The 23103-nt window shown below is 48.4% G+C and overlaps 1 protein-coding gene across 2 annotated transcripts in view; it reads left to right on the forward strand.

Annotated features, from left to right (window-relative positions):
• The window catches only part of TINAG (tubulointerstitial nephritis antigen), a 1388447-nt gene that overhangs the window by 1120646 nt on the left and 244698 nt on the right, over positions 1-23103 (forward strand). For both annotated transcript variants that reach the window (XM_078647965.1, XM_078647966.1), the window contains exon 9: positions 5232-5355. In XM_078647965.1, coding sequence (XP_078504091.1) covers positions 5232-5355 — 124 coding nt within the window. The remainder of the gene's footprint in view (positions 1-5231; positions 5356-23103) is intronic.

Consider the following 23103-nt stretch of genomic DNA (forward strand, 5'->3'; position numbering starts at 1 on the left):
CTGCTGGTCCCGGCCACTACCCCGAGACAACTATCCCACTATCCCTGGCCAACCCACACAATCACCTCCATGGTCGAATAGGAGATGCTACGACCATCAGTTGTGCAAAAAAAAAAAAAGCAATGAAAGGTTTAAAAAGAATAAAGGCAATGATAAGTACATATGATTTATGGGTTTAAAATGTGAATCTAGGTGAGAGCTACAGGACACTGCATATTACGGCAGGAGTATGAATGAACTAGGAGGGAAGATAATTCACGATCATTGGGGAGTGTATAAATGTCTTGAAAACAGCAAAACAGCACTTCTGGGCCCGTTTTGGATCTAGCGAAATTGCGAAATGGGAACAATTCACAAAACCTATGTCTATCTACGCTACAAGACCGAAGACATATGTAAAACTAGGCCGTGACAGCATGAAACAGTTCACGCGAGAGTATAAAGAAAAAATTAGGGGCACAAAAACATCAATTTATCAAATGATGAGAGAACTTAAGCAGAAACCCATGGATATAGTGAAGCAAGACCACTTACGGAAACTGAAAGCAACATTGAAAAAATTAAAATGGGAAGCCAATAGATCCATGGAGGATAACATGTGGGCAAGACTTCATTCTGACATCAAACGGAGCGATGGGGCTAGGTTCTGGAAAACCATAAACTCCCTCATAAGACCTATGCATACTGGGGTTTCATCCAACATCTCAGAAGAAACATGGGCAAGTTACTTTGGAAATCATTTTAATCAGGCTTTGGGAAATAACCTGGGTCTAATACCGGATCGTGTGATGGATAATCTTATAGAACACAAAGCACAACCACCCCAAAAGCATACCAGCATCCAAGATGGTCAGAATCCAATCTCAAATGACAAACTGTCAAGTCTACAAAGCATCATCAAGCGCCAAATCAAGAAAGGAAGAAGAGAGGGAGCTCCAGGACCAAATGGAATCCCGCCCATTCTTTATAAACAAGACGCGAATGGTTGGGCAGTAGCACTCGAACCCCTTTTTTTGGAGATCAGACATTTCAACATCCTGCCAGGATCCTGGAAGGGCTCTATTATCTCTCCAATTTTTAAGGCAGGGGACAAGGCTCTCCCACAAAACTACTGATTGGTGGCCCTAATTGACAACGAGGCAAAATATTTTTCAGGTATACTGTTGGAGGAACTGCAGGCATGGGCCACAGAGAAATCCTTAATTCCGGTCAACCAACCAGGCTTTGCCAAATCAGTTGGCACAATGACCAATATTCTAACTATGGGTATGTAATAGATAAGGCTGAATTAAACAAAATGCCCATCCACTTTTGTTTCATCGACTACAAGGCTGCCTTTGACCACATAAATCGGAACATTTTATGGTCTAAACTGAATGGTTGGGGGATTCCGAGGCCTCTGCTGGATCTGCTGATCAACCTTCACACAGAGACCTTCGTTCAGATAAAGGTGGGGGAAGGATCACTTCTGTCAAGGCGCATAACGACCAATAAAGGCCTCAAACAGGGCTGCGTCTTGGCCCCCACACTATTCAATCTGTTTTTGGGTGACCTTGTACCGATCCTAAACAGCTGCAACTCTCACGCTCCCAAGCTAGGAGGGCTACAACTACTGTGTCTTCTATATGCTGACGATATAGTCCTAATAAGCCACACAAAGGTAGGGCTACAACACCTTGTGAATACAACACATGGCTATTCTGAAGCAAACGAACTGACTATAAATTTGGAGAAAACCCAGTCAATGACCATTAGTAAGAAGAAGAGGAAATCGACGTTGTGGTTCTGGAACAACATACAAATTGAGGATACGTCAGCGTACAAATACCTAGGAGTAAAGATTGACAACAGCAGACAGTTTACTGCACGGAGAACGAGCATCCGAGGAAAAGGGCTTGCTCTGGCAATCTCTTTAACAAAACTAAACAGCAAACTCTCTGGGCCCTCTCTTTTACCTCTAGTACAAGTAATTTGTGCTAAACTTCTGCCAACAATTACCTATGGGAGTGAGGTACAGAGAAGCAGAGACGCAAAGACCCTCGACAATACAATTACAGATGCATACAGAATTATTTTTAGTCTGCCCAAGCGAACCTCCCCAGCACAAATTAGGCTAGAAATCGGTATTCAACAGCATCTCCTGGCAAGACAGGGGGCCTATATTTCTGTCTGGGACAAAGTAAGGAAATCTAAACAAGGAACTCTAAATGAGTATCTATGGACGGAGCTAGATCAACACCCTTCCTCACTAGCAGCCAAGTACCTTAAAAGCATCTTGGCAAATACCGGCTTAAAGCAGCTCTGGGATACTTTAACAAATCACACGATGCTCAAAAATCTGGTCAAGAAATCAATCAAACATCTATCGTGGGTTCAAGATAAGGCAGCCCTTCCAAAAAGAACGCATGGCTGGATGACCCTGAACTCTTACTCAACACATGCACCACACAGCTACTTTGGTCTGGGTTTCGCTAAAACCGCTAAAATGTGCTTCTTAAAGTACAGGTTGGGCTTCCTACCATGCTTTTGACACTTTCCACACTGGCTAAAAAACAAAGCAGGCTCCCTCTGCCGGTTATGTGGCTTAGTGCAAGAGGATATGTTGCACTTGCTATGCTCCTGTGAGAAACTGTTGGATGAACGGAAACATCTGTTGAAACACCACTTTAATCGACGATGGATACGCACACGTAGGAATGCAGTTCTTGCCTGTCTTGCACCTCAGGACCCACAGTTGAACTGTAGCTTTGTGAAATTTATGAAGGCAGTGGAAAAGAAAATGCCAAAAACTGATCCCTAAATGTCTTTAGACAGTTCAATAAAACAAAACTGAATCTATTGCCAAGAGACTCTTAACGAGAAATATGAAGGCACCGGAAAGAAAAAGTCACAACTTGAATCTGACTTTACACTATATTATAAAACAAAATTGTACCAATTTTAAAAGATTATCTTAATAGGATGTATTTTTGTGTTTAAAATGAACCGAGAAACTGTGATTGTGCTACGTTGGTTTTATCAAGTATGTAGTTTAAAAAAAAAATTATTCTTATTTTGTACTGCAATGTTTTTAATTAAATATGCTAATAAAATTTACTTACTTACTTACTAAATGTCTTGAAATTGAATGTGGGTAAGCAATTTTACGATAATCAATGGAGTTGTGAATAGAGTTTCCCTTCTTGAATGTGTATCAGCTTGTTGAGTCCCTCTATCCACACAGAAGGTTGTTTAACTGACCCATTGAAACAGCTTCTTAGTTCTGTTTACAAGTAGGAGCAGGCCCAGGCCTTAAGGTCTCCACACACTTCTCAGGCAGCGGGCCAGTCCTCTTCTGGTTTCTCAGGTCCAGAGAATGTTCTGATGATTTGTGAGCGAGGTGGAAACTTTGTAGGTGTCACTAACAAGTCAGTGATTGTGACTCCTGAACTCTTTCAAGCCAATAGGGGTTGTCAAAAAAATGTCCTCAGCCAGCAGAGTTCCGGTAAAACTCTGCCAACCTCCGCATGGAGGAGTATTTTTTTGTGCGCACCCGCCTACAGTATGTTGGCGAGTGCAAGTGAGAATTTGGATCCCCCTAGCATGATTTCCAGGCACCTGAACACCCTCCCGGCAAGATTTTTCATTGTAGGTCGCTACCGTTCGTGTTGAGAAAGCTGCACTCGAGTAGAAAATTTACACAAGCAACAGGAAGAAGCAGCACCCTCTGGCACACCACATGGTGCAGTTTGCACTTAATTTACAGAATGGAACAAGATCCTGGTGCTAAAAATAAGAGCAAGCAGCATGACATTCAGTTTTCAGCCCGCTCGCAGAACTGAATTTTGCTGACCTTTTATGTAACCCCATGGAATTTCACAGAGTGAAACTTCCCGAGTTCCGTCCACCCTTACCAATGATGAAAACATTCTCAGGGGCAACCTTTCCCACTTTTGCACCCCATCCAGTTTGCCGTGCTTCTTGTTTGGCTCAGGATGCTGCAGTACTGCTTTTTCTGAGCACATCTACATTGCTTCTGATCACTTATCACTTGCACTGCTCTGTCACACGGAGCACGAAGCTAAATATATATATTATTGTCATATGCGAATCCGAGTGAACTGTTGTGTTTCATTCTTACCAGTATAGAGAAAGGCAGTATAGGAAAATCAACAAAAAATAATTTCTGTTCCGGGTGGATAATTGTTATGCCAACTGGCAGAAGTTCCTCCATGCTGATTCTGCTCGTTTCAACAGTGTTTTCATGGTGGTAAAACTAGATAAATGGTAGCTGGTTCATTAGCTTTATTTCAGATCCGAATATCTGGGCAGTGTTAATAGAAGTTCTTCCGCAGTTATCTTTCACTTTACAATTAGAAATTTTCCAAAACGCATAATTATGAACGCATCCCATGAGCTGGAGCCTTGACAGAAGATTCTTGAAGTCGAGAGATGGGGGTAATAGCATTGTAATTTCTCATTCGAGGTATATATGATTTGTACAAACAGTGACCGAAAATCCTCAGCAGACATGAGCCTTTGCTAGAAATTCCCCCACTGGTAATGCCGTTTGGCATATATCTTCTGTTGAAAGCACCCACATTAGCAACCAACATAAATGAATTTACAATCAATCCTTCAAACAGGCAGACATCTTTCAATATAGCAGGGTTGTGTTTGCCACTGCCGAGGACATGCAACATTGTACTTGAACTGTAAATCAGGCCCACACTCTAAATTGAGGTCAATGAATATTAGTCCATTCCCAAAAAAAAGAGATTAGCTGTGGTGCCCTCACTCTGCAAATCATAGTCTGACTGGCTCTTTTTGAAGCCCCACGTTGAAATTAAGGCAATTAATGCTACATTCTAGGTGTGATAATTTTGCATTGGTAATCTTACATCTGAAACCAATAGCACTGGTATCGCTTATTTTGGGATGCAACATATCTTACCAATTCTCAGTGGGAACCTCAGTTTCCCCTGAGAAGTAGGGATTTGCTGTACATGGATTCTGTGATAATTTACCAATTCTCCTACTTTACCACCATCACTTGGGATTGGGCTATTGGTGGTGAGACCTTTGGGGAAAATGATTAGACCGGCACTAGAAAACATTTTAAAGTAAACATGGTGGCAGCCATCTAAGTTAGTGTTAAACAACCTTTTATGCTCTGAGTGTAATGTATTTAAAATACGCTCTAGTTGTAAGCGATATACGCTTGCATTACTGTACATGTTACTGTTTTTCAGCTGTAATGCAAGTGCACGAAGACTTCTTTCTTTACAAAACGGGCATCTATCGACACACTGATGAAACAATTGACAAGCCTGAACAATACAGAATACGTGGAACACATTCAGTCAAAATCACTGGGTAAGTAAAACGAGTAGTGTGCTGCATATTACAAAGAGATGGGATGGACGCCAGAAAACATAAACTATTTGTGAGAGATTTTAGGAATCTCTGGTGAATGTTCTGATTAAAAATGAATAATTATGTACGTCATTTCCTTATAATAGCAACAATGTGATTAAGCGGTTCCTTGTAGGTCTTTTAGAGGAGCACCAACAACTTCTACCTCATTGCTGGGAACTTTTTTCCGGTGATCTATTCACCCATTGAGCCCTACTTATATTACTTATTGTCAGTTAGATACAGTTCAAAAGAAAGCTTAATGGAAAAAATTCTGTTAGCAAACATCCAACAATACTGCTCCCATTGTGTTTGTATGGTAATTGATCTATTTGTCTTGAAGACGAGCTCTACGGATTCACTTGTGCTTTAAACTAGCAATTATTATCTCATATCAAGATTCTAATCAATATCTATCGACAGAAATACATTTCTCCTCAATCTTTTTCTATTTTTTATTTCACAGAAAGTAAAGGGCACTGCAATGGGCATCAGAGCACATATGCTAGCCTCCATATAGGATATTTGGAGATGCCCCTAGCTTGGAATGTTAGTTTAGCTAAATAACACAGCATATCGTTTAACGCAACAATTATCAAGGAATTGTAGCTGATATATGATGACACGAAGGAGGGGTTGAAAGAGTACATTGATATCTAAAATGAGAATAACAATACCCTCAGATTAATTTATATTCTCATTCAGAAGAAAGTCGAATTTTAGATATAATAATAGAATTCATGGACATAGTAATTCATATTATCAGACACATTTAACCTACTGCAAAAAAGCAAACTATCCTGCAAATGGAAGCAATTTACCCAGAATCAGCAACATTTGACATCTCGCAGACAATGCACTCCTGCTCTCCATCTTCATATGCAACATCATGCGAATCTTGGAATTCTGAAAAAGGACTAGATGTTGTGGCTTTTGGATGTGGAAAAGAAAAACGGCATTAAAGATATTATTACGTTCGGGCCTTATTTGTATACGGTTAAAAATAATTAACAAAAGATTGACAATTTTTTTATTTAGAGGAAGGATTCTCCAGAGTAATATTTATGAACGCAAAAATGGCATGTTAATATGTACTTATTTTGTGGTTGTGCTAAAAAATGTATGGTTATCAAGGTGGCAACATACTGCAGTTACAACACAGGAGAGGCCAACCGAGATTTTAGCTACACCAGTGATGGAACGGGCAGATTCCAAGGGCCTTATTTATGAGGCCGGGCGTCACTTTTACACCGCCGGTGCGTCACTTTTTGTGACGCACCAGCAGCGTAAAAAATGTGCCTTGTTGCACCATATTTGCAAAGTGACGCATCTAGGTAGATGCGTCACTTTGTAAACCCCTGCGCTACATTATACCTACGCCGGGTATAATGTATGCAGAGGGGGCGTTCTGACGAAAGAAAGGGTCATAGAAGTGACGCAGTGAAATCTATAAGATTTCACTGCGCCACTTCTAGGACGCAAATGCGTCAATTTCTTACGCTTGCCTCACAGCAGGCGTAAGACTGACGCAGGCCCTTTCACATGGGGCTTGCCCCATGTGAAAGGACAATTGCTGGAGTTGCGTCACTTTTGTGAGACACTCCAGCAAAGCGTCACTTTTGCGCCATGCAGATACGTCAGAAATACTGACGTATCTGTAACTCCTTGCGCAATGATGCGTCATATTGTAAATATGACGCATCATTGGTGTCGCAAGGAGGGCGCAATGAAAAGTGACGCACCGCTGTTTTGACACAGCGATGCATCACTTTTCATAAATGAGGCCCCAGTTCATTTTGCCACCTGCCTGATTCAATACATCTTGACTTGAACGTTGTAAGGAACACATTGAAATCTATGTGCCCCACCTGCTCTTTTTCTTGCACCATTGGCCACATGTACGATGGCATAGGGCTGGTAGCTCCCATGCTAATTTCATCTAGCAGCAGGGGCTTGTTTTTTCGGCTCACAGATCTTCCCTGTCACGTGGCCCATTTGAGCATTTTCGGCTTTCCTATGTTGGCATGAGCACGTTTCTGACTGTCCGCTGCTTTGCGCATATTACTTCACGAGTTTACTTTTCATTTGTGTACACTGAAACTTTCTTCATAGAATTTACTGTTGTTTTTACACTTTGTTAGTTCCTGGGATTCAGTCTGAACATTGTGAACAATATTTGTGAATTACAAATGACTTACCATTCTGTTTTTCCCCTTACTTTGTAATATGTATTCTCAATTTTTCTGCCATTCCCCTTTGCCACTCTAATTTTTTTTAACTGTTTTTATTTATACTAATAATGCAAATACCATGGATACACGAGTTGTGGGAAAACGATATATGACATTACAAAGTTATATAAGTAGCAGAGTGAAGCAGCAATAACATCGACTGAAGTCACATATGGTTTAGCCATCATAAGGTTACAATCAGTGAGGGTCACAATCCTACCTTGGGAGCGAGTTAAGGAGAACGGGGGGGGGGGGGGGGTAATGGGGAAACTTAGCTTTTTTTCTCTCTCTCTGCCTTGCCATGTTGGGTCTGATGTCTACTCTCCATCTCCCAATTCTAACCCATAGTAGGTCATCCAGGGCGACCAGATCTTCCTAACCTTTTGGGTCACCCTCTAGCTTTATATGTTACTCTTTCCGCTACCATATAGATATTCATGTTAGCTTTCCATTCAGTGAGTGTGGGGAGGGGTTCTATGGTTCCCCAGTAACGGGTTATGTCTCTTTTAGCCACTACCAACCACAAGTTACATTAAAAAAGTTTGCTGAGTGGCAAGTCTATTTCGGTGGGAATACCCAACAAAACATACCACGCCTGTAGTTCGATCTGTACATCAAGTATTGCATTCAGGTCCCCCAATATCCTTGACAAATATGATTTAATACAGCTGCATTCCCAGGCTGTATGTATGTACGTGCCCTGAGGAGCTTCTCTAGCGCAGGCAGCTGGGTGTGTCTGCTCTTCCCATGATGTGCAGATGTGCTCTGTCATAATATACTCTATGGCGGATTTTAAATTGTATTAGACCTAGCCTCTGTTTTATGGTCACTTCCCTCAGGTGCATCAGGGCCACTTCCCAATCACTACCCTCCAGTGGCCCTGTGATGTCCTCCCACTTGGCCCTGAGTGGTCCCAGCTTGTCATGGATGTTATTTAGTAATGCTTTATATGTCCATGAACTGGCCTTATTGGGGATCTCCTGTTGTAGGAGTTTGCCCTAGAGGGGAGCAAACTCAGGGATATCTACCACATCTAATCCCTCCGCCATCCATGCATGTTTCAACCTGAGATATGCAAAGCTCTTTTGTTGTTTAATTGAAATGTGGTCTGTAGTGTAGTAAAGGAGGCATGGGTGCCTCCTTCAAGGATATCTCCCAGTTTGGAGATTCCAATCATGTACCACTGTCTAAAACCCTGGAGCTTATGAATTTCCAGTATCCTTGTTCCTTCCCACAGGGGGGTTTCTCTCGATAGTCTTGTTTCCCACTTCATTTGTCTTTCTGCACCCTTCCAGGCTTCTATTACCCTCTTGGTGGCTGGCAGCAGTTGATGGGGCCCTTACCCCCATATAGGTAGTGGAGGTACGTATGATTTCTAAAATGAAGCCAGTCCAGCACGTATGTGGGATGAGCTCCTGTGGTGTGTCCCCATTCATTAATGACTACTAGGTGGGTCGCCCTATAGTAGGCACTTATGTACGGTAATGCAAGGCCTCCATTATACTGATTACGCTGTAGTGTTTGTAGTGCCACTCTTGGATGAGCCCTGCCCCATAGAAGTGTACGCAACTCGTTGTTAAGTGTTGTAAAAATAGTCTTGGATATCTTGCTTTATGTGTTTTCTAGTGTGTACAACAGCTTTGAGAGCGTGGTTATCTTATACATGGCTGGCCGGGCTCTTCCTTCATCCGTGTAATTCTCCTCCATCTCCCTATATCCTCATGAATTTCTGTTAAGACATGTTTGATATTCTGTGCTAGGTTCGCAGCCTCATTGTTGGTGATGTAAAGGCCTAGACAGCGGTATCCTTCTTGAGCTACTTGGAAGCATCTCGGGAAGTCTTGGCTGTCAATCGGTCCCAAAACAGGGTAAAGGCTAGATTTATCCCAGTTAATGCAGTATCCAGCATGTCGACCATATTCTCAGAAAATATCTAGGCTTGTTGGGAGTGTGCTAGCAGGATTAGTGACACATAGAAGCATGTCATCCGCGTAAAGCGAAATCCGTTCACCGCTTAGGACCCCCCCCCATAATCCTTAATCCGGGTGAGATCTACTCACACAGGCCAGCGGCTTTAACAATAGTGCGAACAGCAATGGAGACTGGGGACATCCCTGTCTAGTACCCCTTTGTATCGGCAAGTTTGCCGAAGTCGCCCCATTAACTTGAACTCTGTCTCAGGATTTGTGTAGAGTAACATTATCCAGGCTATAAAGACCAGCCTGAATCCGAACTTCGACAGTGTGTCTTCCAAAAATAGTCATTGGACTGTGTTGAAAGCCTTCTCGGTCTCTAGGGAGAGGAGCACGTGTGGATTAGCCCTGTGTTTCACCATGTCCATCCAGTTGGCAAGTCAGCGAATATTAAAGCACATGGCTCATTTAGGGATGAAGCGGCATTGGTCCTAGTGTATGAGGGATGTGATGACCATCAGAAGGTGCGTGGCCAGGATCTTTGTCCCTGCGTTAAGTCGTGATATAGGTCGGAAGGACTCACACTCTGTTAGGGGCTTACCTGTTTTATGAATCACTACTACAGTAGCTGTATGTAGATCAGGTGGGAGTGTCCAATCCTCCTGCACCGCCAGGACCATATTTAAGAGGTGGGGACCCAATAGACTAGCATTATGTTTGAAAAATTCTGCAGGCAATCTGTTCGGACCTGGGGTCTTTCCTGAGTTCTTCTACCAATGGCGTCAATCACTTCTTCATGGGCAGTTCTTTCTCTAACATATCTTGGTCCTCCCGAGAGAGTGTGAGAGTGTCTATTGCTTCCATGTTTCTACTAATTTGGGTGTTATCTGCTAATGGCATGTATGTGTATTGTTCTGTGTAGTACCGGGCAAAGGCATCTACTATATTTTGCGGTGTCAAGTGTGCCTCGTCCTGTTCTTGTGTGACGGCCATCCATCTTATCTCTCTCTCTCTCTTTTTACTCAACCAGGCCAAGACCTTCCCCGCTCTATCTCCCGCCTTATATAATTAGTGTTGCGTGGCCCGAAGTTGAGCTTTCACTTCTTGGTTAACCAGTGTTCTATATTCCCCCGTGTTGTCTTCATCTGGTGAAGTGTATTCTGTTCGGCCTCTGGGCGCATGCCTCTCTCCAACTCCAGCAGTCTATGCTCCAGAGTCTCAATCTTGTGAGTCTCCTCCCACATTTTGTGGCTATACTGTTTTGTGCCCTAACCCGTACCACAAAGTGACCACTGATGCCACCGAGCCTTTGTTCTCATTAAATTACAATTTTGAGGCAGTCCTGATTTCATTTGCAATATCTCTATCCCTTAGGGCCCAAGCATTTAGCCTTCACCCTTGCCCGCTTGTACTTGTTCTTCTTCCCACTGTCAGCCAGAGTAGTGAGTGATCAAATATGCCCCTTGCCAAATTTTCCACTCTTTCTACTGTCTCCATCACTCCTGCTGGGGCGCCCTCTAGCGCTTTGGGGCGCTTCCTTCATGTTACTAGCACTGGGAGCGCTATATTCTACAAGCCGGTGCCCACCCGGCATTTGCCCTGTTCTACGGAGGTGCCTGACGCCCCAGCGAGTGCCTACCTCGCCTGTCCCCTTATTTTGGCGTATTTACGAGGGAGCCTACCCCTCGCTAACCCCCCGAGTTCACCACCGCCGGCCCGGGACCCTTCATGATGCCTTCCCCCGGGCCGCGCTGGGATTGGCTGCCGGCCCGGGCTTGGCTGCTGACGTCTCCCCGGGCCGCGCTGTGATTGGCCGGCGGCCCGAGGAGCTGGTGAGACGGCTGGAAGAGCACGACGAGGCAGGGGGCGGCGGGAGCCGTCTCCGCGCCCCTGCTTCCCCCAAAAAGAACTGCCGCTTCCCCCCGGGGCCCCCACGAGCAAGAGGGAGCCCCGGAGAGTGAGGAGAGACCGGCGCGTCCACCGACCGGTGAGTGTGGCAGGAAGGAGAGGAGGGGCGTCGGGGCACATTGCCGGTGCCCGCCCCTCCACCTCCAGCGCGAGCGCCCGGGTGCTCAGAGGCCCGTGGTTCTCACCTCATGCCGAGTCCCCCGGGAGGGACTCCACCTATTGAATCAGAGCCCGAGAGGCTCCACCATTGCCCACTAACCTCCTGAGCCTGCAAGGCTCCACCATGGTCCTTTGTCCTTCGGAGCCTGCGAGGCTCGGTCCCCGCATCTTCGTGCCTCGAGCCCCGAGAGGCTCCACCTTTGGTCCTTGTCCCGCCGAGCCTGCGAGGCTCGGCCCCAGCCCACATCTTGTTTCCCGAGCCCCGAGAGGCTCCACCTGTGGCCTTCCTCTTTCAAACCTGCGAGGCTCAGCCCAGTATCTTTGTTCTCGAGCCCGAGAGGCTCCATCATGGCGCAGTTATTCCCCCGAGCCTGCGAGGCTCCCACGATGCCCCTCAGCTGCCCAGCACTTCGTGGGCAGCTGCCACGTGTAGGTCTGTCCCTGGCTACCTGCAGCCTGCCCTGAACATCGTGACATTGGGCGTCCTAGCCCCAGGAAGGCCAGTTGGCCCGTTGAATGCTATTGGCTAATATTCATGTGATTCTGAGAGTTTTTACGTGTTGTCCTTCTGTTGGTGCCTCTGTTGTGTTATGTACCTTGTCCCTCCTTCCCTCCTCAGTATCCGATGTCCCATGTATGTTGCTTCTGGTTAGAGTGAGTTCTACTGCTAGTTCCATGAAACTCCTGGTTGTTATGTGTTCTAGCGCTAGTTCTAGGAAGCTCCCAGTTGTTATGTGTTCTATATGCCAGTTCCATCATGTGCATATTCCTGGCAGGGGTCCCATGGCCCTGTCCTGTATATAGTCCCCTGTAAACTCTGCCCGTGCCCCTGGCACCTTGTAAATTGTGTATTTATATCTAAGTGTGTTCTTCAATACAAAAGCTATTTTCATATACATCTTGTGTGGAGTTCCTTTTGTGGGGGGCCCGGGAGGTTGTTGCTGGGGGTGCGTGCGCAAATGCTTTACACATGACCTCCGAGATAGGCCTGACTGCTCGTGCCAAGCTACCAAGGGGGTGAGCAGGGGTTGTCTTGGTGGGTGACTTCCCTACCCTAACTAGAAATGGTGATTTCTGCCTGGCCTTGGCGCAAGCCTTGGCCAACCAGGGATCCCATTTCTAACATTGTTGGCTAGCGGTGGGATTTGGACTTGTGTTTGCGCAGTACCACAGCGATAACTGGCCTCACTACAAAACTCTGCTGTAGATGTTCGCAAAGAAAAGGAACTATTTTTTGAGTTTGCTAAAAATATCTGTTTTTGTGGAAAATGCGGTTCTGGTGCACTGTGAGTTAGGTGTCCCTAGCTCGGGAGGGTAGATCACCCCCCTAAGTGCAATGTGTTTTCTGGATTCACCAGAAGGGTGGGATCCAGTGGTGGCAGCGAAATTATGTCCAATGTGTGTGGTTTTTGTGGAAAATGTGGTTCTGGTGCACTGTGAGTTAGGTGTCCCTAGCTCGAGAGGGTAGATCATCCCCCTAAGCGCAATGTGTTTTCTGGATTCACCAGAAGGGTGGGATCCGGTGGTGGCAGCGAAATTGTGTCCAATGTGGGTGGTCCTTGTCCCTTCCCTAGAGTAATGGTACCTGTGCCACATGGGTCAGGTTGAGGAATCAGGGGCGGTAGAAACTGTCTTACCAGTCCGGGGGAGGGTGTGTGGATGAATGTTGAGGTGTGCGGAGTAATGGAGTGTAAGTTCTCTGAGATGGGGAGCTTGCTGAATGCTTGAGTGTACGTTCTCTGAGAGGGGGAGCTTGCTGTATAATGGAGTGTAAGTTCTCTGAGAGGGGGAGCTTGCTGAATAATGGAGTGTAAGTTCTCTGAGAGGGGGAGCTTGCTGAATAATGGAGTGTAAGTTCTCTGAGATGGGGAGCTTGCTGAATAATGGAGTGTAAGTTCTCTGAGAGGGGGAGCCTCCTGAATAATGGAGTGTAAGTTCTCTGAGAGGGGGAGCTTGCTGAATGAGTGTTAAGTTGTATCCCGGACAAGGAAGACCTGCTGGCTCGGCCGCGGCTTGCCTTGGGGAGAGCTGAACACTGGGGCCTGCTGGCGCTGCCGTGGCTCATCGTGCTGAATGAATGTTAAGTTGTATCCCGGACAAGGAAGACCTGCTGGCTCGGCCGCGGCTTGCCTTGGGGAGAGCTGAACACTGGGGCCTGCTGGCGCTGCCGCAGCTCATCTTGCTGAATGAATGTTAAGTTGTATCCCGGACAAGGAAGACCTGCTGGCTCAGCTGCGGCTTGCCTTGGGGAGAGCTGAACACTGGGCCTGCTGGCGCTGCCGCGGCTCATCTTGCTAAGTAAATGTTAAGTTGTATCCCGGACAAGGAAGACCTGCTGGCTCGGCAGCGGCTTGCCTTTGGGAGAGCTGAACACTGGGCCCTGCTGGCGCTGCCGTGGCTCATCTTGCTGAATGAATGTCAGGTGTGGAACTGGAAGGGGGTCAGAGGGAGTCTGACCCCTGGGCATCCGGTGAACTTAGTTCCCAGGTGGTAGACCAGTGGAGGGAGGAAGTTCCGAAACTGGTAGGAGAGCGTGTTCTGAGGGTGCTTCTCCTGGGAGAGCGCGGAACCTCAGAAGTAGAGGTAGGGTGGGGCATTCTTGCCCGTGACCTCTGGCCAGCCTGAGGGTGCGGACCCTAGGTGGAAGAGAAAGTGGCAAAGTGGAACTACACGAAGAAAGGGAGTGGAGAATGGCTGTCGTGGGCCAAGGGTTACCACCTCCCACTCCGGGTTGGCATGGACCAGTGGTATCTGGGTGGCCTAGGGCCTGGTTCTAGCCGTGGTCGACAAAGGAGTACCAGTGGGGTAGCCTGGTTGGGCCTATGTTTTTTTTTAAGTCTGTGTGTGTCTATAGATCAACGTGGCGTAGAACTGGAGGGTGTCCCTGCAGTGCGGGCCGCCCGCGTCCATGTTCTATCGCCCAAAGCAGGGACGTCCATCACGGTGGTGATTGGCCTACCCTGCGTTTTGGCTGGAAGGGGGTCGTGTTGGACTGGGCCCTTATGGCCGGTGCACCCCTGAAGTTTTTGCTTGCTATATATGACCTGGGGATGGTGATTCCCACTCTGAGTGTGTGTAGATGGGAGAGGCCTGCCCTCCCATAGGAATGCATGGGGAATGTGTGTGTCCCTGATAGTTCCTGATGCGTGGGGGGTACAGGCTCGAGTCTGGTATGTGTGGACTCGTGTGATGGAATGCTGCAAGATGATGTATGCGGCGTGTGTGTGTCTAAAATGGAAGTGCCACTTCTAGACATGGGTGTGTGTGTGCAGTAGGTGTGCTGGCGCGTGATTGGCTGAAGCCGGCTGGGGAGCCTGGCTCCAGGAGTCTGTGTGGGTCTGCCCCGGTGGTGAATGGAGAGATTAACATGCTGATGTGAGGGAGGGGCTGTGCCTGTATCCTGTATGGGGCTGGGCTTTCTCCCACAATGCTGGCTCCACCCCCCCCGGGATGCGTCTGATGACCCAAGCCTGCCTGATGAATGGAAGGGGTGGCTGGGGAAAACAAGATACTCCCAAAACCAGCTGCGACTGGTTTCTCCCCCACCCAGCACCCTTAGACAAAGGAATTTCATGAATAAAAAGAGGCTGTGACCTCTTCTAAAATGTTCTTGTTCCCAACTTGAATCTGCCAGGTGCGTGCTGCTGCTTGGGCTCAGGGTTGGCTTGCCTCCCTGGGCCCTGCCCAGCTCCTGGACATCTGATGGCTTTTCCCTTCTAGGAGCTGCTGTACTCCACCTGAGGTCCTGGACTTCCTATGGACCTTGCTATTTTTCCTCTAGCACTTGGGAGCGCTTTCCTTTGACCCCCAGCGCTTGGGAGCGCTGTTCCTTCTGCCTAGCGCCTGGGAGCGCTGAGTCTTGCCCTCTAGCGCTTTGGGGCGCTTCCTTCATGTTACTAGCGCTGGGAGCGCTATATTCTACAAGCCGGTGCCCACCCGGCATTTGCCCTGTTCTACGGAAGTGCCTGACGCCCCAGCGAGTGCCTACCTCGCCTGTCCCCTTATTTTGGCGTATTGATGAGGGAGCCTACCCCTCGCTAACCCCCCGAGTTCACCACCGCCGGCCCGGGACCCTTCGTGATGCCTTCCCCCGGGCCGCGCTGGGATTGGCTGCCGGCCCGGGCTTGGCTGCTGACGTCTCCCCGGGCCGCGCTGTGATTGGCCGGCGGCCCGAGGAGCTGGTGAGACGGCTGGGAGAGCACGACGAGGCAGGGGGCGGCAGGAGCCGTCTCCGCGCCCCTGCTTCCCCCAAAAAGAACTGCCGCTTCCCCCCGGGGCCCCCAGGAGGGAGAGGGAGCCCCGGAGAGCGAGGAGAGACCGGCGCGTCCTCCGACCTGTGAGTGTGGCAGGAAGGAGAGGAGGGGCGTCGGGGCACATTGCCGGTGCCCGCCCCTCCCCTCCAGCGCGAGCTCCCGGGTGCTCAGAGGCCCGTGGGTCTCACCTCATGCCGAGTCCCCCGGGAGGGACTCCACCTATTGAATCAGAGCCCGAGAGGCTCCACCTTTGCCCACTAACCTCCTGAGCCTGCGAGGCTCCACCATGGTCCTTTGTCCTTCGGAGCCTGCGAGGCTCGGTCCCCGCATCTTCTTGCCTCGAGCCCCGAGAGGCTCCGCCTTTGGTCCTTGTCCCGTCGAGCCTGCGAGGCTCGGACCCAGCCCACATCTTGTTTCCCGAGCACCGAGAGGCTCCACCTGTGGCCTTCCTCTTTCGAGCCTGCGAGGCTCAGCCCAGTATCTTTGTTCTCGAGCCCGAGAGGCTCCATCATGGCGCAGTTATTCCCCCGAGCCTGCGAGGCTCCCACGATGCCCCTCAGCTGCCCAGCACTCCATGGGCAGCTGCCACGTGTAGGTATGTCCCTGGCTACCTGCAGCCTGCCCTGAACATCGTGACATTGGGCGTCCTAGCCCCAGGACGGCCAGTTGGCCCGTTGAACGCTATTGGCTAATATTCATGTGATTCTGAAAGTTATTACGTGTTGTCCTTCTGTTGGTGCCTCTGTTGTGTTATGTACCTTGTCCTTCCTTCCCTCCTCAGTATCCGATGTCCCATGTATGTTGCTTCTGGTTAGAGTGAGTTCTACTGCTAGTTCCATGAAACTCCTGGTTGTTATGTGTTCTAGCGCTAGTTCTAGGAAGCTCCCAGTTGTTATGTGTTCTAAATGCCAGTTCCATCATGCGCATATTCCTGGCAGGGGTCCCATGGCCCTGTCCTGTATATAGTCCCCTGTAAACTCTGCCCGTGCCCCTGGCACCTTGTAAATTGTGTATTTATATCTAAGTGTGTTCTTCAATACAAAAGCTATTTTCATATACATCTTGTGTGGAGTTCCTTTTGTGGGGGGCCCGGGAGGTTGTTGCTGGGGGTGCGTGCGCAAATGCTTTACACATGACCTCCGAGATAGGCCTGACTGCTCGTGCCAAGCTACCAAGGGGGTGAGCAGGGGTTGTCTTGGCGGGTAACTTCCCTACCCTAACTAGAAATGGTGATTTCTGCCTGGCCTTGGCGCAAGCCTTGGCCAACCAGGGATCCCATTTCAAACACCGAGCATATCCTGAAATTGGGCCAAGTGGGTATGCCGGCGCGCCTCTGGATTTGGGTGCGTATGATCTATATATGGGTTTGTGACATCATTAAAATCCCCCCTATAATGTGTGTAGAAGGTCCTGTCTACTTTGTCGTGCTTGCAATGTTGTAGCCTTAGGGGTGCGTAAACACTCATCAAAATAAGCTCTCTTCGGCCCCATGTCCCTTGTACCACCATAAATGTACAATTTGAATCTACCCATGTTTTATTAACATGAAAAGGGGTAATTTCTTGAATAGTATGGCCACCCTTCTTTGATCCCGTGGAGAGTCCCTCGTGTGCGAGTGTGGTATATGATCCCCTTCCCCTGGAAAGAGCAATGTGTGCCCATCAGGTGTGTCTCCTGAAGGAAGACAATGTCTGAAGTCATTTAGGATATCTAGTTACCAGCCCTCTTTTCATTTTCTTTCATAACCCGTTGACATTCCAGGTCAGTATTGTGTAGTTTCCTTCACCCAGTATTGATATGTACTTTTTCCGTGACTCCTCTGATGCGTTCCGTTGCAGTTACAGCCGCTCCCTTTCCTGCTCCAACTCTTGGTATCCTTTCAGTCATTTTCTAAAGTCAACATCTCCTGTCCCCAACTTTTTCTATGATTTCTCTCAACTTTCAATATGAACCCCCCCAACCCTACTATACTCTCTTCCACTACCCATGCCGCCCCCAATTCGTCAACATGACAACTGCAGCACAGGTAAAGCTTAAGAACTCTATCTCCCTCCCTCTCCCCAAAACAATTAACTATAAATCACGTGTTATGTGTTCACTATTGGCCCCACAGCCTCTTGGGCTGAATGTTAGAGTTTCTTGAGAGCCCTTAGAAGTCTCTCTGTGGCTATCTCACCCCTGCATCTCAGCCTTCTTCGCCACTCTTGGATTATTGCTGCTGCTTGGTCACTAGGGCTGCCGAGTCTGAACTCGGGTCTCCAATCTGGTGGACATCTTTAAGAAGTGGATGGTCACACAGAATTATTTTCAAGGCTCTTGTATTAGCTTTTAAAGTGCTACTTGGCACAGGGGCCCACTACATCAAGAAACAAGTGACTTATTATACTCCTGGCTGAAACTTAAAGATCGTCACACCAAAATCTGATCACTGTGCCCAAATTCGCTTGTTCCCGTAGAGGGGGTCGCACCTTTCAAGTGCAGGTGGCCCACATTTGGAATGGGCTGCTGATAACACTCAGACAGACTACTGACCTATTGATCTTTAGGAAACAACTTAAAACTTGGCTGTTCCAGCAAAAATGTACTGGCCGAGCGTGCCCTGGAAGCCGTCTCACTCACACACAGCCTTTAGCGCCGGGACACTCTGTTGAGTAGCTGTGCCCTCTAAAAGTATTAGATAATATACCATAAAAAAACAACACTATCCATATCAGCGGCATACTCTTTCTCCGATGGTTCAGAAGTTACTCGATCTTGGATTGTCTGATGTGTCTGCCTGGTGTTTCTCCTAAGGTTTCTTCCTCTGATTCTGAATTCTGTGACTTCTCGTTTGCAATCTGCTTGGAGTGATGGGGTGTTGTAACAAAGGCCCCCCGTGACGCTGCCCAGAGCTCGGCTTCTCTGGCTTATCTGTTTGAAGTGTCCCGTTCTGGTCTAGTCGACGTCTTATGGGGGGCGTTCCCCAATCCAGGCCCATGCCTCCTCTGGGTTCTGGAAAAATTGCACGGTGCCCTGGTAAATTACCTTAAGTTTTTCCGGAAAGAGCAGCATATATTGAATTGCCAGTGTTCCCAGTTTTACCTTAACTGCGTCAAAGCTTTGCTGCTTCTTTTGCTTCTTTTGTTTGATATCTCCTCTTTGCCTCAGCTCCCGGAGTATTAAATCACGGTCTTGGCAGTTTAACAAGTGGGCAATTAAGGGTCTCGGTGGGGACACCTGGTGGCGGCCAGAAATGTAGCATTCTGTAAACTCACTCTATTATAAAAGAGGGTGATAACTGCGCACTCTGGAGGATATCTTTAAGCCATGCCAGTAGGAACTGTACCGGGTCCGACCCCTCTGCCCCTTCTGGAAATCCAGTGAAGCGAAGGTTATTCCAGGGGGCCCTATTTTCTGTGTCATCCACCCTCCAGTTCACCTCTTTCAGCGAAGCCGTCAGCCTTGTAACTTCTTTACGCATAGTGTAGAACATATCTTCCACTTCTGAAATACGATTTTCAGCTTGAGTCACTCTCTCCAAGACCTTGCGCAAATCATGGCATAGCAGTGACACCTCCTGACGCACCTTGGCCATCTTTCCCTCCACAGCCTCTCTGGGGGCCTGTATTGCTTGCAATACAGCTGCATTGTCCGGCACAGGTGTGTCCTCTACCTCTGCTCCAGTTTTTGTGGGTAACACTTTCGTGTAATGGTCCATTTCCTATGTTTTCTCAGTTTGGGTTCTTTATCTCTTGCCATCGCGTTGGTGCTGACCAAGTCCCTGCCCAATCGCTAGGCTGTTTCCAGTTGAGTCTCTGCGTGGGGGCAGCGCATGACCTTTACTTATTTTGCTTTTGAGTGAGAATGGTACTGCCTTTCTCCACAACTCAGTTGCCTTTTCCTCTGTGACAAATGCCCTTCTATCACTGTCCAGGGGAGTTCTATTTCCCAGAGAGGGTTCTGTTTCCCCCCCACTGTGGTCAAGTCTCAACCTTCTCTGCGAGGTATACAGGTACCCCCTTAATAAGGCTGTGGCTTTGCCTAGAATTGTTCAGTAAAGGTGTCCCCTGGGTGTTCTCTGATGACTCCGAAGTCACATCTCAGCTTCCCTAAAGGGGTGCGCATTCTTTTTAGTCAAGGCGGGGGAGAAATGGGTGCTGAACACACAGCACAGGCCTTTTGGGAATTGATTTGTGTCTGGCTGCTCCTCGGCCTTACAGACCCACTCACCTGTTATTCAGGGTGGATTTCTCTCTCCTCAACACCACTGAGGTCAGCAGCAGCAGCCATCACTGACGAGATTTCCACAACAGCCGCAGGTCTCACACTGCCTCGTTGGCTCTTACCTGCGGTGGCCAGAAGCAAGTCCTTAGTTTCCCGCTCAATCAACGTCTCCCCCGGTGGGCCGTACTTACTTTGTCTCACCAGGGCTTACTAGAACAGCCGCAGCAGGGCGCACCACCACTCCCTGGGCCTCCGTGACTGTCTTGGCAATCCGCACCACTGCATCCCAGCTGACCTCTATATTCCGGGGGGCTGGCCGTCCTCAGCATCGTCTTGCCCGGTCCCTTCAGGAGGTTTTTTTCTGCCCAAGTTTACAGAATTCCTGTGGCATCTGGGGGCCAGACACGACCTCACTGTCTCTCCCCAGTGCCACCAAGGTATCTCCCTTGTTCCAACACTCAGTCACCCGTTCTTCCTACAGGTCGCACTTTCCTCATCGCAGCAGGGACCCGGGGCAGTCACGGACGGATGCACCGCACTTGATTGGGTCCCGGAGATTACTTTTGGCACCAACACACCTCAGCTGACTTCTAGGCTCTGGGGAATAGGTGGTCACTTCTCAGTAATACGCCTTCACTCTCTGTCTCATTGGCTTCACTCAGTTCCCGTATTCGGCCATCATCTTGGACAATCACGCTTTGTTTCCTCTCGGCAGCCTCGAGAGGCTTTCTCTTGTACGGATTTCCCTCTCAACCCCTCCATTGGGAGGGAGGGGGCAAGCCAAACCAAGTCAATTTTGTGTGTGTAAAAGGCCGCTTTATCGAAACAGGTGCATATCACAATTTTATTAACACTGGCACTTGCCCTACACAACTAAAACCTCGCTATACATAAAATACTTGACCCCTTGTTCCCCCCATCCCTACGATCCCCACATCATAACCCCCACCCTGCAAAATACAATAAATAACATTCCATAACAATAAAATACACAATCTTACACAATATAGCATTTACATCCTAACCTCCCATGACCCGAAAACCCCTACCTGCCTTTATGCAACTGTAACTAACGAACCTCTAATCTAAATTTATCCTACCTCATTACCCTTTCCCTGCTCCTGTTCACAAACTCCCCCCACTTCACAAGAAAACACAAAAACTCCAGCCAAACTTGACCAACTTTAAAACAACCCCACCACACAGGAAAAGGCGGGAGGGTAGGTGGAAACGCCGCCTCTCCATTTTCCTGCCCCCCTGCCGCCTAGGTCTAGGATCCTGCACCTGGTCTGAAAACCTTTTCAACCTCTGCACACACCCAGCAATCTGGCCAAGACTTTCCTAAGTTCTAACAAGTATATGTCCCTACCCAGCCAGGATAAATGGGCCTCGTCACCTCTAAAAAATTCCAGCGTATCATATTTGATGTCCTTGTGACGAATCCTGTCAAACCCTAACTGCTGGCAAAAAACGCACCATCTCTACATTTACCTTCCTCCTGGCATTGTCCACTGCCCCTGGATTCACCGCACGCCTCTGAACCCTACGAGGCACAAACTCCGTCCAAAGGACCGCACACCCCGACCACTGACACCTGATCAAGTCCAAATCACGCTTCATGCATCTCATCAATACCAACACCGTCTCCCTCACATGTCGTTCTCACCGAGATCACTGATCAATACATCGGGCACCTACCGGCCACCATAATCCCATTCAAGACCTGCAGCAACTCTTTCCAAAGCATATCTCCTTTTCCCCTCCAACAAACAGTAAACATTTCTTTATTAAAACCAAGGTTCTCCCCGAAATAGCTGGCGCGGGCCTGGACTTGGGCCCACTTCACAAATGAATGACCCACAATCCATATGGACATCTCCCTGGCGAGGGGACCCATCACAGAACCTGAAAAGTGAAACATGAATGAACACAGGGCAAAACACATGACCGCGCTACAGCAACCCTGATGCGCTGCGCATATAATGCTGGTAACAGTTAGAGGACCACCTACCCAAGTTCATGATGTCCCCTTGCCCCCAACCCCTATTGATCGCTTCAGAGGCAGCCCGAATCCTAAATGAATGTGTTCCAAAACCTTTCCCGTCAATCCCGAGCCCAGCCAGCCCCATCCTCAATACAGCCAAGAGCTGGGACGCCTTTACCCCTCCACCCGTCGGCATGCCTGAAAACTAGCCCAAGCATATCAGTGGCAAAGGATCTCCACCTCAAGCCCCACCTGTACGGGCAAATCCGGAACGGCACCGGCGCCCGCAAATAAACCCATCTTCCCCCGCCCCTCTGATTCGTCTTAGATTTCTTAAGCCATAACCTGACCAACTCCCCAGTAAGGGAGACCTCACTCCATAACATCCCCCCTTCCCATTTTGAACCCAACAGTTCAGACACCCGAAAGGCCCCAATGAACATCCATGACATCAATGTAGAAAAAAGGCAAACTTCAAATCCGTCCTTGCATATCCCCGGCAAAGCCTGCAAAGCCCTCTCCAGTAGCTCTCACAACAGTGGATTCCTCACCCGAGACACCCTGCCGCACTCCCGGGCCCACCCTTCCAACATGCGCTTTCCTATTTCCCCCGCAGATGGCGCATAACCCTACAACAACTTCCCAATGAAAGCGATCCCTGCCACTTTACCCGCAATTGTCACCCTCGTCAGGCCCCTCTCAATCAGCTCCAGGATAAACTGAATCGCATCCCCCTGACGCCGCGACGGCGTATCTTGCCGCTTGGCCCCAGAGCATAAAATTCCTCTCATGCTGTACTGTATGCCACCTTTGTAGATCGTGCCAGAGAGCCTAAAACCAGCTGTAACATCGTGTGTTGCCTACATACCACAAATGCTGAGGCACGCTGGTCGGGGTCCTGTCCTTGGCTAACCAACGGAATATCCCCCACTGTGAACGTGACAAAGCATCAGCTATGTCAATGTCCACCCCGGGCACATGCACCGCGCAAAAGGCAATATCATGCTGCAAGCAGCCCAACACAAACACTCTCAGCAATTTCAAGACCTGCTCATCCC

This window comes from Lissotriton helveticus, chromosome 6, assembly GCF_964261635.1.
Source record: "Lissotriton helveticus chromosome 6, aLisHel1.1, whole genome shotgun sequence".
Classification (NCBI taxonomy): Eukaryota; Metazoa; Chordata; class Amphibia; order Caudata; family Salamandridae; genus Lissotriton; species Lissotriton helveticus.